The sequence below is a fragment of the Apaloderma vittatum genome, unplaced genomic scaffold (genome assembly GCF_000703405.1).
Source record: "Apaloderma vittatum isolate BGI_N311 unplaced genomic scaffold, ASM70340v1 scaffold8590, whole genome shotgun sequence".
Taxonomy (NCBI): domain Eukaryota; kingdom Metazoa; phylum Chordata; class Aves; order Trogoniformes; family Trogonidae; genus Apaloderma; species Apaloderma vittatum.
The window spans coordinates 25812-42783 of NW_009695007.1; the positions used below are offsets into that span (position 1 = coordinate 25812).

At 37.2% G+C, this 16972-nt stretch overlaps 1 protein-coding gene across 1 annotated transcript in view; it reads right to left on the reverse strand.

Annotated features, from left to right (window-relative positions):
• The window catches only part of LRBA (LPS-responsive vesicle trafficking, beach and anchor containing), a 123738-nt gene that overhangs the window by 20703 nt on the left and 86063 nt on the right, over positions 1-16972 (reverse strand). Inside the window, 3 exon segments of the mRNA XM_009869541.1 lie at positions 1110-1243; positions 1516-1594; positions 11339-11472. Of these exon segments, the coding sequence (XP_009867843.1) occupies positions 1110-1243; positions 1516-1594; positions 11339-11472 (347 nt within the window).

A 16972-nucleotide genomic window follows, 5' to 3' on the forward strand; every position in this document is an offset into this window, starting at 1 on the left:
TCAGCACCACATAGAGGATGCCTGTCCCAATCCAGGAAACAAGTAGTCTCAGAAACGGTTTTTTAAAAGGAACTTCTGTTCTCCAGGAAGCAAATAGATCTATCGGTGCACAGTTCACGTGCAAGAGATCAGCTCAAGTTAAGCAACCAGGAGCTTCTAACATGGGAGTGCTTCATTACTGGAACCTGCAACAAGCTCAAGCCCTAATCCAATTCACTGCTTTAACTGGACAAAACCTGCAATTTTCACCCTAAAAACCAGTGACAAAGTAATTTGTATGATATAAACAAATTATGAGAAAATTGAAAAACTGGTGTTTGTGACTAAATTCAGTGTTCCAACAAACATCTTGTTTTAAGTTGTGGACATAAACGCATTGTAGAACTGAGCCTTGTTTTTAAGCAGAAAGAAACCCACCAGTAGAATGAAAACTCAATCATCTTAAGCCAACACCAGGAAGAGCAACAATCGTCGTCATGCACCTGAATCCCCATCTTCCTAGACGTACCAGAGAATTATTCTCAATACTGACTATGTATTCCTCTTACCTGTATGACTTCCAATTAGAAACCAAAAAGACAGAAGCAGATTCACATGCAAGAGGTACATCATCAGATGCTCTGCTGACATATTTCCCAAGTAGCCTTCTGTTACAATATCACAGTAAAAATGCAAGGCGTTTGTACTTCACTTTCTGTACTATTTACTTTACTTTGGATCGAAGCGTTGACCCTGACAGTAAGTTTTCTTTCTAAGGCTCACAAAACACATTTTGCACACCAGCTTCCGTGGGACAGCTGCCTGGAAAAGCTGGAAAACTAAGGAAGAGACAGCAGCAGCTGGACCCACATAACGAGATGTAGGAAGCAACGAGATGTGACACAGGCAAAGAGGTAGCAGAGACGGCAAAGGTGAGAAGGCAATGACAACAACCCCAGAAGACTGAAGACAGAAGGAATAGGAGGCATAAAATCCAATGAACAGTCCTAGGTGGGAAGGCAGTGAGGAAGCTTATAAAGCAGAGCCAGCAGAAAAAAAATTATATAGAAATATCGAATCTCCACGATACAACAAAGCACACGTTAAAAAAATAAAAAATGGAAACTTACTTGTACCTTCTATCAGCAACTCCTGCCCATGGCTGCCCAAAAGAGTCCGAGATAGAAAGGCAGCAAAATCCACAAAAATCTCTCTCAGAAGTGGGGCAGCTTTTTCCAAAGCATGTTCAAGCCTGTCTGTAATACTAGTAGAGAGGTACATATGATTAATAAAAAGAAAAAAAAAAAGTTGCTGAAATTTTTTAGAAAGGAGTATGGTTTTTGGCATTAAGTAATACACACATATAAGGAGGAATCAATAATCTGACACTATGCTTTCCCAAACCTTCTTTAGGTATTGAGGTATTGAACATCAGCAAAACAACATTCTTAAGTGATGTGGAATTAAAATATCAACTGTAATATCAAAAATGCAAGCCACAGCACAGCTGTTCAGATGTTCAATTAAAGAAGTTACCTCATATTTGAAGCAGAATCCTCAGGCACTGAAGAAACCGTAGGGACAGATGGCAATTTTGCATTAGATGATCCCTTTCCTAGAAGAGAAAAAAAAAAATTATATAAGAAAACATGTCAGGGGTTAGAAAAACAGACCAGAAACTAAAGACTCAAGCTCAATCTCTGAGAAACCATGGTTTTCAAGTGTGTTTGAGGACTAGGTAAGATCTTTCACCTGTTTGTACCTCAAACTTATTTGATGGCAAGACTCCTATCTACTTACATTCACATTTACCATGTGTACCATGACAAAATTTTTGAATTTTTCTTTAGCACAAAAAGAAAGTAATTCAAGACAGCCTTACAGTCTGCTTTCTGAAGGAAGTAAGGCTAGACTGCAATGTTTCCTTCTGGCCTTACAAGCCATAATTCTCTCTGAACAATTTTAAGAACACTTACAACCTTAAGCAGTGAATGCAAATAATGTCTCACACTCTTAATAGTCCTGTAGCATACTAATAGATACTAACAGAACTAATATGTACTAATATAAAGACCAATGGTAATGTTTTAAAGCATCTCTTCCGGTTACTGGAAGTGATCATCTAATTTCAAGTAACTTGCAAAGAAAAGCCTTATTTTTTTGTCTATAACATGCTTGTGTCAAAATGAAGCAGAATACAAAATGAGTGGACATTTTCAACAGCCTGGCTGAAATTTTTGTAACATTGGGACTACAACAAAGGCAGCTACGATAAAATTCTCTTTTGCACTGCCAGCATCATTAGCATGATGGCAGTGGTATAACCTCATTTATGAGTTATTAACTTTGCCACATCAATTATTCAAAGGCTGATAGGGAAGACTGGGTCATCTACGTATCCTACACTTACCAAAAAAAAAAAAAAAGCAATTGTGGTATGTCAAATTGACACTACATGGCTCTCATCAGCAGAGTAGGAATCCGTAAATACTAAATTCTGCTGTTCAGTATATAAAGAGAAATACAACTTCCATACTGCAGTATGGATTGGTATTAGCAATGATGAAGAGGAGGTAGGGCAAGACAGCCAGAGATTTCACAGATATTTGCTGCCAGGATAGGAATAGTGACTCACAAATCTTGCACTGCATTCCAAACTATAGAGAGGAATGAATCTTAGCAGACAGATTTCTGTGCATTTCCCAGGAGCACGACTGCTTCTAGTCCATCTGCAATCCTATCTCTTTCCAGCCTTAGACCCTGTCCTATTCTCTTTCCTCTCACCTCGCCAGTCTCAGATTCTTATGCTGCTGGGGGAAAAAAAAAAAAAAAAAGCAGCATGAAAGAAAAGAGTTTAATCATTTCAGTTCTCACATTCACTAAGGCAAAGACATGAGCCTTCTCAGAACTGTACAGAAAAATTCCTCATCGTCCCACCTATATTGGAGTGAGCTCAGTCAAATGTAACCTGTCTGGCAATCAGCTGCCGAGATCTCAAAGTGTCTACCAAAATGTGTCAATTGCAACTTTTCAAAGTATTTCCACTTGACTGAAGTGGAACAGATTCGTAAAAAGATGGCAAAAACAGATCCCTGAGATACTGAGTTTATTTCTCCTGTCAGATTTCAAACTTCTGCTCCAAAACACTGATATACAGAGCCTTCCCCCAGAAATGTTGGTTGTACGTGGGCATTTATTTTTTTCCCCTACCTGGGGAAGATGCTTTTCTCTAATCTTGTTTCAAAGGCAGCACAGAAACTAATAAACTAATACATCAAAATGGTGAAAAGTTCTGTTCTTAATTTTTCTCCTTTCTTCATAGGTAGGAGATATCTTTGAGAATGTGATTCACTTACATATTTCATAAATTCAACATGAAGCTCTTATTTTGACTTTTGCATGGGACGATGGGGTCAGAACGACAAGAACATACGAAACATAAGGGTTAGCTGAAAGCAAGGCAGAATCTGAATCTTCTGGACACTGTTTCGTAAATAATTTATCTAATAAACAAAAATCAAATGTGTATTTCTGAAACTTTCAATGGGGATCCTTAGATTTTCTAAGTATTTTCAGTATTTTCATTGACTGAATTTCATTTTTTTAAGCTCTTGACACTGTCCCACATGACATCCTTGTCTCTAAAATGGAGAGACACAGATTTGACAGATGGACCACTCAGTGGATAAAGAACTGGCTGGAAGGTCGCACTCAAAGAGTTGGGGTCAATGGCTCAATGTCCACATGGAGACCAGTGACAAGTGGAGTTCCTCAGGGGTCTGTTCTGGGTCCAGTGCTGTTCAACATCTTTGTCAGCGACATGGATGACAGCACTGAGTGCACCCTCAGTAAGTTTGCCGACGACACCAAGCTGTGTGGTGCTGTGGACTCACTTGAGGGAAGAGATGCCGTCCAGAGGGACCTTGACAGGCTTGAGAAATGGGCCAGTGCAAACTGCATGAGCCTCAGCGAGTCAAAATGCAAGGTCCTGCACCTGGGCCGGGCTAATCCCAGGCACAAATACAAACTGGGCACAGAGTGGATTGAAAGTGGCCCTGAAGAGAAGGATTTAGGAGTGTTGATAGACGAGAAGCTCAACATGAGCCGGCAGTGCGCTCATGCAGCCCAGAAGGCCAACCGCATCCTGGGATGTATCAAGAGAAGCGTGGTCAGCAGGTCAAGAGAGGTGATTCTCCCCCTTTACTCTGCTCTTGTGAGACCCCACCTCGAATACTGCGTTCAGGTCTGGTGTCCCCAGCGTAAGAGGTACATAGATCTGTTGGAGCATGTTCAGAGGAGGGCCACAAAGATGATCCAAGGGCTGGAGCACCTCTGCTGCGAGGACAGACTGCGGGAGCAGAGACTGTTCAGTCTTGAAAAGAGAAGACTTCGGGAGGACCTAATAGCTGCCTTCCAATACCTGAAGGGAACCTACAGGAAGGCTGGGGAGGGACTTTTTACAAGAGTGTCCACTGACAGGACAAGGGGAAATGGGTTTAAGTTGAAGGAGAGTAGATTTAGATTAGACCTTAGGAAGAAGTTCTTCAGTACGAGGGCGGCAAGACTTTGGAATAAATTGCCCAGAGATGTTGTGGCTGGCCCTTCCCTGGAGGGGTTCAAGGCCAAGCTGGAGAGAGCCTTGAGTAGCCTGATCTAGTTGAGAGGTGTCCCTGCCCATGACAGGGAGGTTGGACTAGATGATCTCTAAGGTCCCTTCCAGCCTAGGCCGCTCTATGATTCTATGATTCTAATTTAAAATAGTCAAACTACCAAGAAGTATTTTGGGTATTCCCATAGGAAAAGTAGTCAAACGACGTGCCAAAAATTAGAACGGAACCTTCTGTACAGAGAAACAGAACAAAGCCCACAGAATGCAAAAAGCAATATGACTCAGGGGTTCCAAAGCAGAATGCACATACACTGCCTGTTGGAATAATGCTTTAAAGCAATTATTTCATTTGCCTGGTAAAATTTATATTTAAATAATTTCACTAGAATTACCAGCTTTCTCCCTAGAGCTCAACATGCATACTCTCTTTAAACAAGCCCCTCTAACTTGAAAATATTCTTAGGTCCACATGCTCAGTAGTGGACTTCAGCCCACACACTATCCATAAGGGGAAACTAGCACACTGATCTGAGTAGTTCAGAATGCAAAACCAAAATGCCACCCTGAAGCCTTCAAAACAAGAAAGTCCTCCCAAGGTGCAGATTGCACATGTAGAACGTCTTGTTATGTAAATGCTTGCACGCTTTTTATAATATATAAAACCTGTAACCAGTAATCCAGTAGTTATTGGGTGTGCTAGAAAGTCAAAAGTATATACAACTAAACTCTCATCTTATTAAATGCACGGCAAAATCAAGAATTCCTTTATCAGTAAAAGTCAGACTTTCAGTGCAGCATAGTAGCATGAGTTTTATGGTTAAATGAGATGAAAATAATTCAGTGTAATATTCAGACCACAAGCAAAACAACTGAGGGGAAAAACAGAAACAAAAATTAAAGGGAAACATAGGCAAGGACAATGAAAGTGTATATTAGCCACCATGAGACTAATGAAGAGACATCCACTCAATTTGGCATAATTTTTTTGGTTGTTTGTTTTATTTTGTAGAACATGGGTTTTTTGTTTGGTCTTCTGTTTTTATACACAATGGCACCAGTAAAAATGGTTAGAGGCGGAGGTAAAGGAAATCACTGACAACATATAGGACATGTTTTTTTTCTTCTTCTAGAAATCAAAACAAATGGTGCATTAGGTATAATGTAAAACTATGAAGATTTAAGCTAAAATCAACTTTTAAATATAGACATTACAGAATAAGCACTAATAATTTGAATTTGTCGACAGCATAAGGCAGGCATCTATATAAACTGATATTCTTTTTGAAGATTATATAAGGATATTTATGGCCTGAATTTCTTCATGCTTATCATTGCCTAAATCCACATTCCAAACTCAGATACATTTCACTAAAACGGGTGAATCTCAGATTTATTACATCTGAGAATTTCAGTGGTTTTTTAGACAGGATTAGTCATAGTGTTTTTTGCATTCAAATTTTGTTCTGCGGAAGTAACTTTTTTGGCTTTATTTAACTCAGAAGTGGCTTTTTATTCTATTATTTTTTCTGCCTTTAGTAAAAAAAGTGAAAATACTTCAGTAGCATATTTTCATCCACAGCACACATGTGGGTAAGTGCAGTAGCTACTTCAAACATGTGGAACTAAACTGACTTATCTCTTCCTTACCCTTTCACTGATAAACTGGCTCCTTCAAACTGACAGTTTTACAGACATTTGCAAGAACATAAAAGAAAATGCAAATAGATCATCTGTCTAGCACCCTTACAGTGAAACCTTATTGTTTATTCAAGGTCCCCAAGGGTCTAAACAAATAATGTCTCTAGCAATAAAATACTGTTAAAGAAACTCCTTGTCCGATATCCTTATGCTTTTGCCTATACAGTTACAAAGTACACTTTACTCTGGGAGGACGGAGATGAGGTAAAAAAACAACAACGGAGAGCTGAATTAAATAACCGTATCTCCTAATTTTGGACAACAGGCCTACCATACACAAATACACTGATGTCCTTTATGAAAGGAGTATCTAGTAAAATAATGAGATCATTCAAAAATACACTTCCAGGGCTGGAAGTATATAAGGCACGACTACAATAAAAGGTTTTATAAGATACTATAAGGGATCTGATAAATAAACACATCTGCAGGTTAAACCATAACAGATTGCATCAAACAATGGTGCACTCTCTCACGAGAAGCTGCTTTAAAATGGTTTTTATACTGAAAAGATATTAAGTAATTTCCATTGCACATCCTTAGCATTCAAGATTTTTAAAAGTGTCACTCTGCCTGGGTAAATAGCCTTCAACTACTGTCACTGTAAAGCTAGAATTCTCCTTGAAATAGTTACTACAACTCAGTGAGTTTCTTGAAATGCCTCTGTACCAATGGTAACCTCACTTCACATTCATTTTTCTTACTTTAGCTTGTCTCCTGCTAGTTAATTTTATTGTGAGACTTCAAGGTTATTTTCAGCTATGTGTAAAAAAACCAAATCAATGAATACTATTCTTCTTTGCAAAACAAGCCAATTGTGTGAAAAAAATTACATTTTCTTATGTAGAGTACTAGAATTCAGAAGTCACAACTTTTTTATTTTTTTAATCTTGTCTTCCTGCTTATTCCCACATTTCTTTCAAGCATCCACCTCCTTTTTCACCTCAGCCTTTCAACGTGGCCATTTCCATGACTTCACACTTTGGGGAACAGCCCGCATCTGTCTCGGAGAAGCAAAAATACTGCTGGCAAATCTAAGTGGTTCTGGGGCAAACCAAGTGAAACTCCAAAGAACTTCAAGCAAGAGGGAGAGGAGGAGGCAGGCAACAGAAATCAAGCGGAACTACGCTCAGATTGTCAATAAGGACAAGATGCAATTCACTCCTGCCTCCTACAGACTTCTCATACTTCCTTGTTATAAAAAAAATTATATTTGAACAACCATTTGCAAACTGAATAGTGAAAGCGTCAAAATTGCTTTATTTAGAGAGAAGCACTAATAAAAAGTATGTGAAATCCTTCAAGAGCATCAGAGAAAACAGTGGGAGTGCAAGCTGCAGAACAGTTCAGAGAAGTTCACGCCACTTCAGAACACTACAACTTTAGTCAAAATACTTAAAAGGAAAACTAAGCGACAAACAAAAATACAAACAGCTCAGGCAACTCCACCAAGTCCTCCCTATCCAAACGTTAGTCCTGCCTTTCCAACAGCCCATCCTGGATACAGCCCATGTAAAATCTCAGTATCAACTCTGAAATGATGAAAAAAATTGTGTAAATTCCTTCTCCTTAGATTATTACTAGTAAATGCGCTCTTTTGCTCAATACCACCCTGTGTAAGAGACAAATGATTGGCCCAACACAGACCTTGAAGGGGCTTTATTTTCTCTGTTCACTTCCAAGATCTTTCCAACAACTGGGGTAGCAATTTCAGCAGATCAAAAACCCAAGTGACAGGAAAGTTTAGACCACAAAGGGCATGTTTGATTCCAGAAAGGCTTTTCGCGCCATGAAATACTCTGCGGTTTGAAGGAGAAAAGGTAAAGAAACTCCTCTTGCAAAAACGCCAGGCTGTCTGGAGGCCAAAACATGTTTTCACCCTCTTTCGAAGTATCACAGGAACAGGGTGAGCTTAGACAGTTATCTTTCCAACTTGTCAACACTTCTTCTTTGGTAGGCCAGGACATGTCGCATCCACTTGGTATGAGCTTAGGACAATCTTAAGGGTCATATATCTGAGATATTCACAGACCTTGAGCTACAGGTAGGATGCAAACTTCAGGAAAAAATATCAGGAAGGAGGTTCATGAATTCTGAGCACACGCAAATGGCAACAGAGGCATCTGGGACTTATTTCAACGTAGATCCTACCTTGACTGAGCAATTTGACATCACATCTACAGGTGGAGGATGCTCACAGACTACATAGAACTTATTCCCAAATCATGTGTACACGTTACAACTAAAACACAATCACTTGCCGTTTAATTCCATTTCAATGCCTGTATCTCCCTTTCATCTCTGTTTTGGAGTAAGTTGACTCAAGTCTCCACAGTAAAGCATTATATGTTATTATATAAAGATTCTGTCTGCCTAATTAGTTTTTAACATGTATCCAAAAAGTGCGTACAAAATTAATTTTAAAAAGTTCTCTGACTTCAGAAAAAAACAGTCGAAATTAGCACTGTGAAAAAAGCACAAAATTTATATTGACCACATAAACTACTAGTCTCAGAACCTTTTTTAAAAGGATTGAAGTATTTTCTTAATTAAAACAGTAAAGAGACTTACACCAAACGTTAACCAAAAAATGAAAACAATGTATTGTTTCTCTGCCGTCTGAAGATAAAAATTAGTGAAAGAACATGTGATTTGAACACAAAGGAAAATCATACGTATTATATCTCGGTTTTATAGGAAGCTCGTTTATTGCTACTTTTATCCTCAAAAGAAAAGTTAAAGGCCTCATACCGAACTTTACTTCAAACTGAAATGTGTGTAATTTATACGAGCAACATAAGTGTAAACCACTTCAACTGTGCAAAATTTTTGTTTCCATGCCAGTATTTCACTGGGGGAAAAAAGAAATAGTCTTATGTTTTAATCTGAGGCATGCTTTCATTTATCCCAATACCTTTTCTTTCAATTAAGTAGATTGCCAGCCTAAACATGTCTACTATTTTTAATCCTGATTAGTTTCTTTTTATGCATATCAGTTCAGATTATATGTCCAATTTTTGCCAAAACTCCCAGACATGTTGGAAGTCACACAGTTACAAACTACATCAGTATTGTTTATTGTCTGGATTTCTTATACATTCTACAGGCCTAGGAGCACTTATTTTTTTCTCCTATATGTTCTTAAAAGATCGACCAAATCTGAAAATCAGTGTTCATGTGTTTTGTTTCTATTTAAAGGAAGTGAAAACTGACATTGTAATCCTTTTAATTAAGCAACTGTAATAATTAAGCCCATATCTAATATGGGTAAACCCATTAGAAGTTCACAAATTAGCCATTATTTTAATCAATTTCAATGTAGGTAAGGTTTTATTACTTTTAAAACAAGTTAGCTGCTCAGAGACAATTTTCCCCAAAGAACTACGACATTTTTAAAGACTTTCCTAGACCATACATTACTCTGAGACTCATATACTGCTACCTCCTGCAATTTCAGTTACAAAATGGATTCCTCCTTTTGCAAAGAACAAGAATATACTAGATCTGAATAGGTTTTCTTCCTCCCTTTATCATGGCTGGAACAAAACCTTCTTGATTTTCCCAAGAAAAGCAACATGAGATTGAAGATGGCAACAAATATCTTCCAAGCACACAAATACTAGAGGACATGACAACAAATCACATTCCTCTTCTTCAGTCTTTGCAGTTTGGATGTAAATTCATAAAACCAGGAAGCAAGAAACTCAAACATTGAAAAGAGACACCAATAATCAGGCATAGTTTGAGATTTCCTTAATTAGGACACAAATCAGTTCTCAGTCTTGATGTTAAACTTCATGTGCAGAAAAAATTGTGAGATCTTACACAGCCTTGTGACTTAAACGTGGCTAAGCAGAAAAGCATGCCTTTGACACAGCATATAAGGTTAAACATCATTTATCTCATACTGAATGACCAGAGAGACTGAGGGTTCAAAGGACCACTTGCTTATAAACAACCTACTCAATTTTGTCCCCACTGAAAAAACTGTCCAAAGCAATTAGTTCAGCATCAACACTGAATGTGACCTCAGGCTAAAACTATTGGAAACACTTGTATATTATTTTCAGTCCTGCTTAGCACTAGCACATACAGTCTTGGACAAACACCCTACAATTTACAAATAAGAGGATATTTTCATAATACGAAGTTTGCAACATAAAGTAGTCTAAATATAATGTATTTATCCTAAATAAAAATCCTTTACACAACCCGTTGAGAAATCTTGAAATGATGGCAAATATTGCTCAGACATTTGCATTTGTTCTGCTACATGAAGGCAAGAGGAGAAACCCAACAAAAGTTTAGCAAAGCTTTTTTTCTTTTAAATACAACACTACTTCTTTTTTAAAAAAAGTATTTATAAACAGGTTATTTTTAATATCTGTGTAGCTACAGAATCACAACTAGGAATAAAATAATAATGTGTGAGATAAACTCTCAGAAAAGATCCAAAAGGATGAATTCTTATATTCATGAAACCCTATAATGTCACTCACAATTGATCCAGTTTAACCTAGAGTCACATCTATTTTCCTGTAAAGTGTCTGTTACTGGTCTTTGTTAGAGGCACAGATACTGAATGCCAGCCTGCAAGCTGCTATGTGAGGGCATATGACAAAGATACAAAGTAGTGTGCAGGATACAAAGGTCTCAGAGGCCTTTCGTCTGACTTAATAATTTAGGATGTTATACAACATACACTCCAGTAGGAAAAAAAATATATAAAAAATAAAGTGTAGAACACCATCTTCCCAGATTATTGTCACATTTTCTCCTAAGAAAATACAGTCAGCAATAAGTATTGATACTCTTAGTACAAGCAAGACACATATAGAGACAGAGTATCAATGGAAGGGAACTGATAACTTAATGTCTGAAAAACAATTGTTCTCACAGTATTCAGAGATATGGATAACTACTGAAAAACACTTCACTGTCACAAAACAAAACACATGTAACAAACTTGTTCATTCATATTCAGAGTGAATGATGAGGAACAGACAAGCAAGAGAAGAAGAGTTGGCATTTGTTTAATTTACCCTTACTCACCAGGAGATTCTCCTGACAAATCTGGGGCTTGGGCCGACTCTGCAGAGGAAACCACACTGACAGCATTTGTAGGAGTACCCACGGCAACTGCAGAAGAGGAAATGGTTGATTTCTTCGGTGGTACAACGACACTCCTAGATGAGGACAAAAAGTTAGTGAACAACACAGAATGAAGATTCTCACATCAGGATTCTTGTTTACACATCTAGCACACATGCTGCTGTATCCTGCAAAAGCAGCATTCCTTTCCTGTTTTCTTTTTCCATCGTCTTCGGCAATCCACCTTAACCTAAAGGACGCTTCATCCTTGTTTGATTTTTATGGTACACTTTAATATGTCATCTGCTTCAAAAAAATCCCTGACATACAAGCACACAGTTAGAACACTGGTAGGGTAAGTGACCCACAGGTAGGTTTTACTTTTCACTCCAGTTTCACCAAGATTTGGTTTTAAACTTCAGGCAACCACTTACAAAAGATATCGCACTATTCAAAATGAAAACATTAAGATAAATTATCAATGCTGAAGGTTGCCTTGACAGCATACTACTTTTGGTATACTAATGCAGAACAGAAGACTAACTGAAGAAGGATATTCTACAGGTAAAAACATACTAACACATACCCGTGTGCACGTAAAAAAACTCCCACATCTTAAAAATAAGGCTAACGCGTGAATATGAGTATATCTTGTCAATCAAGTTTTACTTATATAACAAATCAACACATTCTTTGGAGTTGAAGAGAGAAGCTCCATCTTTTACCCAAGTTAAATGTCAGGCCTTATAGTCAGCGTTAAAGATTACGCAAGAGGAAAAGATGCAAAGTGACAAGTTAGTCACAGAGATTTATCTCACATGTTACTCAGACATCTATTTATGCTATAGCGATTTCAATTAAATTGTAGTACTTTATTCCAAATACCTAAAAGGCCTTGTTAAGCATACGTTAAAGGCATTTTTAATTGCAAGTTAGCACCATAAACATGCAAAATTCCAGCTAATGAGGTAAAGAGTACAGCTGATATATAATGCACTCCCACAGCAGCGCTTATTTTTAATTACCTGGTGTTAACCGTAAGCCGAAAGTCTTCAACATTCAATTTATTTAATCACATCTTTTGTTGACAGTACTATAGCTACACACTAAAAGTATTCCCTTAACAGCTTTAAAATATTCATTTTCTAAATAAAGTAACTTAAAAGCTTGACCCAAATGCAGGTGCGATAATAACAACCAAAGAGGTTCTATCAAATATTTCTAAAATAGTTCTTCCCAGAATGGGAAAAAAGAGAACGGTATTTCACTTCATTCTTCAGTCCAAAGGATGTCACAGACACTGGACCATGTTACTGATTAAATCCACTCTCCTTAATGGCAAGAGCAGGCAGGGACCATACTTGGAGGCATTACATGTCATATCATTATAGGGGTGACTGCTAATGTTAACTATATACTAAAAAAATAAAAGTGACAACACCTGAGCCCCCAGTCAGGATGTTGGGTCTAAACCATGAATTTTGCTTATACATTCGAATCAGTTTCTCTGAAACGTGAATAATGCTCTAAAAAATGCATATATTTAGACCATCTTCTAAACTATAGCCTCATTAACAACTAATTTTGTGTCACCCAGGTATAAGAAGGGGATCTCTTACTCAAGATTTTGTGACATTCACTGTCTGAGACCTATTTCTACTATTCTATAACACACATTCAAATACTTGGAAGTGACTGGGAAATTAACATATGTTTATGGAGTACAAGATGCACTCACACATAATAATCCTTCAGACATTTCTCCAACATTCATAATCCAGCACTGAAGCCCAGACACATTTCTCCAGAGATTTTACTCTTTTACTTTATAGCTAACTAATTCAACAAACACTGATTAATAATATGAAACCCAAATTGTACAGACTATTATAAATATGTGTCTGTTCATGTGGAGTCAGTGCATGAGCTGGAAATATTTCTTGGCACACCCACCACCAAATTATCCATTTGCTGCTAAGGAATACACACACAATTACAGTAGATGCAAGGTGATATGGGAGAATATTCAATGACATTTTTGTGCACACTTAGATGGCAATTGTGCACATATAAAAAGCATCTGCTCAAAACATATAATTCATGCAATTAATTTTAAATTGGAAAACACCAAACTACCTTGATGTTGAAAACGTATCTTCCAGAGAAGTTTCAGTTTCTTAGTCTTAAAGTCAATCAGAATTCTCCTAAAACATCGAGTCAGAATGGTTGTGTCCTCTGAATGCTACTGATCCTACTCTCTGACTTTACTAAGAGACCCAGAAACTACAAAACAGGTGGTATATCAAAGGCAAGCCAGATCCACACCTTAAAAAAAAAATTACACGTAAATGACTGAAATTTGACTAGTTTCATAGAAGTCTGCCCCCTTTCAGGTGAAAATACATAAATGAACATGCTGGAAGGATCAAGGGGGAATTTTAGAACTGGAGTAATTTTTAGCACTATGAGTAAAAGCTGCTCCCAGGGCAGGGGACAGTCCTGGAGCTGCGTAGGAGCAGGCAGGGAAGTATGTGTGCAGATGGAGTTGTTACCTTCACGCTGCTCATCTGCCACCGACAATGAGCAGAGACAAAAGACATTTTCTCTGCTGTTTCTGACACAACACTACGTATTATCATTCCCTCCTGTAAACTTCTACTGACCTTCAGCGTGCTTAAGTGCAGTTGCACTGAGGGAGTAGCTTCAGCAAGTTGCCAGACTCTCTACAGCTACCCAAAGAGACAAACATTCAAGCAAAGGAATTAAGACTTTTTTTCCCCCAGGCTGTGACAGGCAGCAATAAATGACCAGAATAGTTTCTTTCTGCTTTTTAACATCTTTTGTATACATTCTCACCTTCAAATCTGTGGAGGTTTGGGAATATAAGTACAGCTGCTACTCTCACTCAGAAACTTACTTCCCATGAAGCACATAAAAGAATTATGTCCTAACATTTCAATTATAATTTTCAGTATCTAGCAGTGGCATTCAACTTAAGGAAGATACTCCAACTACTAGTATCAGGAATATACAGCTGAAAAGCAGAGCTGTTAGCAGGCTTTCTTTTTTTCAGTTATCCAGTATTACTCCTTTTGCTGTGATTCAAGGATTAAAAATAAGTACAGGTTTCAGACTTTGAGATACAGAACTTATAATGCCTTATAAGCAGTATTCCAGAAACAGTCACCACATGCTTTGAGCAAGAGACATCAACTCCCACAAAGTCTTCTGAGAAACTTTGGTTGTTTGTCGTATCCCATTTTTTAAAAACTTTTTTTGCTTTTAGCTAAAAAATAACAATAATGGTCATAGCAGCCATAATTAAATCATCATCGTAATCTACTTTATAAATTCTATGGTAATTCCTATATTTAAAGGTCATGTTAGAGTCTAGTCCCTTCTGTTACCAGCTTGCTTGAGAATTCAGAGTGTTCCTGATACACCACAGCCAAGTACTTCTGCTGTGCTCTATAACTATTGAGCAAGATAAAAGGCAACAGTACAGTGGCTGGAGAAACTGCTGCTTCACATTAAAAAATCTGAACCTTGGAAGAAAACAGAGGCTGTGTACAACTCCCCATAAAGCTGTTTGCTAGCCTCAGACTAGTTTTGAACAAAATTTATTTTAGATAGTGATCTTCAACAGTCAACCAAAATTATTCCCATTTTTCCCAGCCGAAATAAAATAAACAGTATTTCTAGTGAGGAAAGAAGGTCCTTTTTCCTGACAGCTGTGTCAATCGGAAGCACACAGCCAAAAGCAGCACTGGATATTGTCCAAAAAACGTGACGTAAAGAAACCTCAATCCCTGAATGTACTTTCTTCTCTGTTTTTTGGCCAGTTGTCACAACCTCCTGATTCAAAAAAATCCTTAAAATAGCTCAAGAACAACAAGCCAAAACACCGAAGTATCTTAACATAATTACTTTATAGTTATGCATCGTGTCATTATTTGTAATGTAATGTTTAGCACTGTGTATGTCTTCCCTGTCACAGTGGTGCAAGTGACCTACTTACAGTTTCAGGATTTGTTTTAAAAGATTCCATTTCCAGGCCTTCCTCAAGGTGTGAAAGTACACCCACAGATTCATATTTGCCACATACACAAAAGGAAATTACGATATTCTAAGCATAAATATCGGTCATGTGTCTTTATTTACATTCCGAAATTCCTACTCATTTCTTCCTTTGTGTATTTCTCTGAGTATTTAGCTGGAAATGCAACTGTGTTCAAACAGAAATATTTGCTATTAACCATCAATGTTCATTTGTGTTCTTCTATCAAAAGATTATTTAAATAGTAATATAAGAAAAATGAATGCAACTGGCAGAAAGAATGTATGAGACAATGGAAACTCAAGATTAAATTCTGTAGTAAAACTATGTGGAAAACATGGAGCATTTAGCACATTATCAATTCAGGTAAACTTGTCAGAGAAGCTTCTTAAAAATTAATGTGCTTTCAACTTCTTTCAAGTGACAGGGCACTTGTTTTTAAAGAGCCCACAGAAGACAATCCTTTTTGTAGCTAAACTGACAAGCATTTCTTAAAATATTGCTAAACACATGAATAAAATATTCATCAGTAAGTGGCCTTATAGTATATTTACTCAGATCTACAAAAATAATGTATTTTAAAAAACACCTGTAATCATGTATTAATTTCATCAGAATAACAATCTACATTAAGCAACCTCACACTTGGGTAGAGACAGAACCCATCAATACTCCTTAACATTTGCATTATCACACCATTTCAGTTAAGTCTGTACTTTTTGGGTTACATTTGTATATTATAACATCCATTATCATGGTATTCAGATAGAGTAGAAACAAAATAAACTAGAAAAATCGCACAAAAAATATTCTTATGGTACATTTCAAGCAGACCTCAAGCACTACAGTAAAAATCATTGTTCAGTTGCCTCATTTACATGACTATATTAGAAGTATGCCTTTTTTAAGGTAAAATATAATATTTGAGGTTTAAAGTAGGAATTTACAGCACGTGAACTGATAAACCTAAGTCAGGCATAGTGAGAACTAGCCACCATAAATACCCTTAGCCAGAAGGTCAGTGTGTTATTAGTCCCAATTATGCTGAAGTGTAAGAAGCCTTCGTGTTGCAGACAATTATTCACTGTCGAATGAGCACAGATCACTGAGCTGAACACTGACTTCTACTACAGACAAAGGCTTACACAATAATGATCTACTCTGCCAAATTCTATAAGGATTTACTTATTGAAAGCTTTCTTGGTTTCAGATCACTGATTCTTCTGTTTCAATACAAAGACGTAAAATATCTATAAATACATCCAACATTTTGAGTGCATTTTCCTAATTTTTTTTTAAATTGGCTAGTCTGCAATTAATTTTAAATATACATCAAGTTACAAATTTTCCTTGGGCCTGAGTCAAATATTTCTAACACAACCTGGGCCAGGGCAAACTGATGACCTCACTATAGTTTAAATATACTTACATGAGCACTAATTCCTCTTGACATACAGGAATTTATGCATATTTAATTCTCAAGATTCCATTTTTTAGCACTGAACAGCAACACAAGTTACAGTTCGCCCATTTCCCTA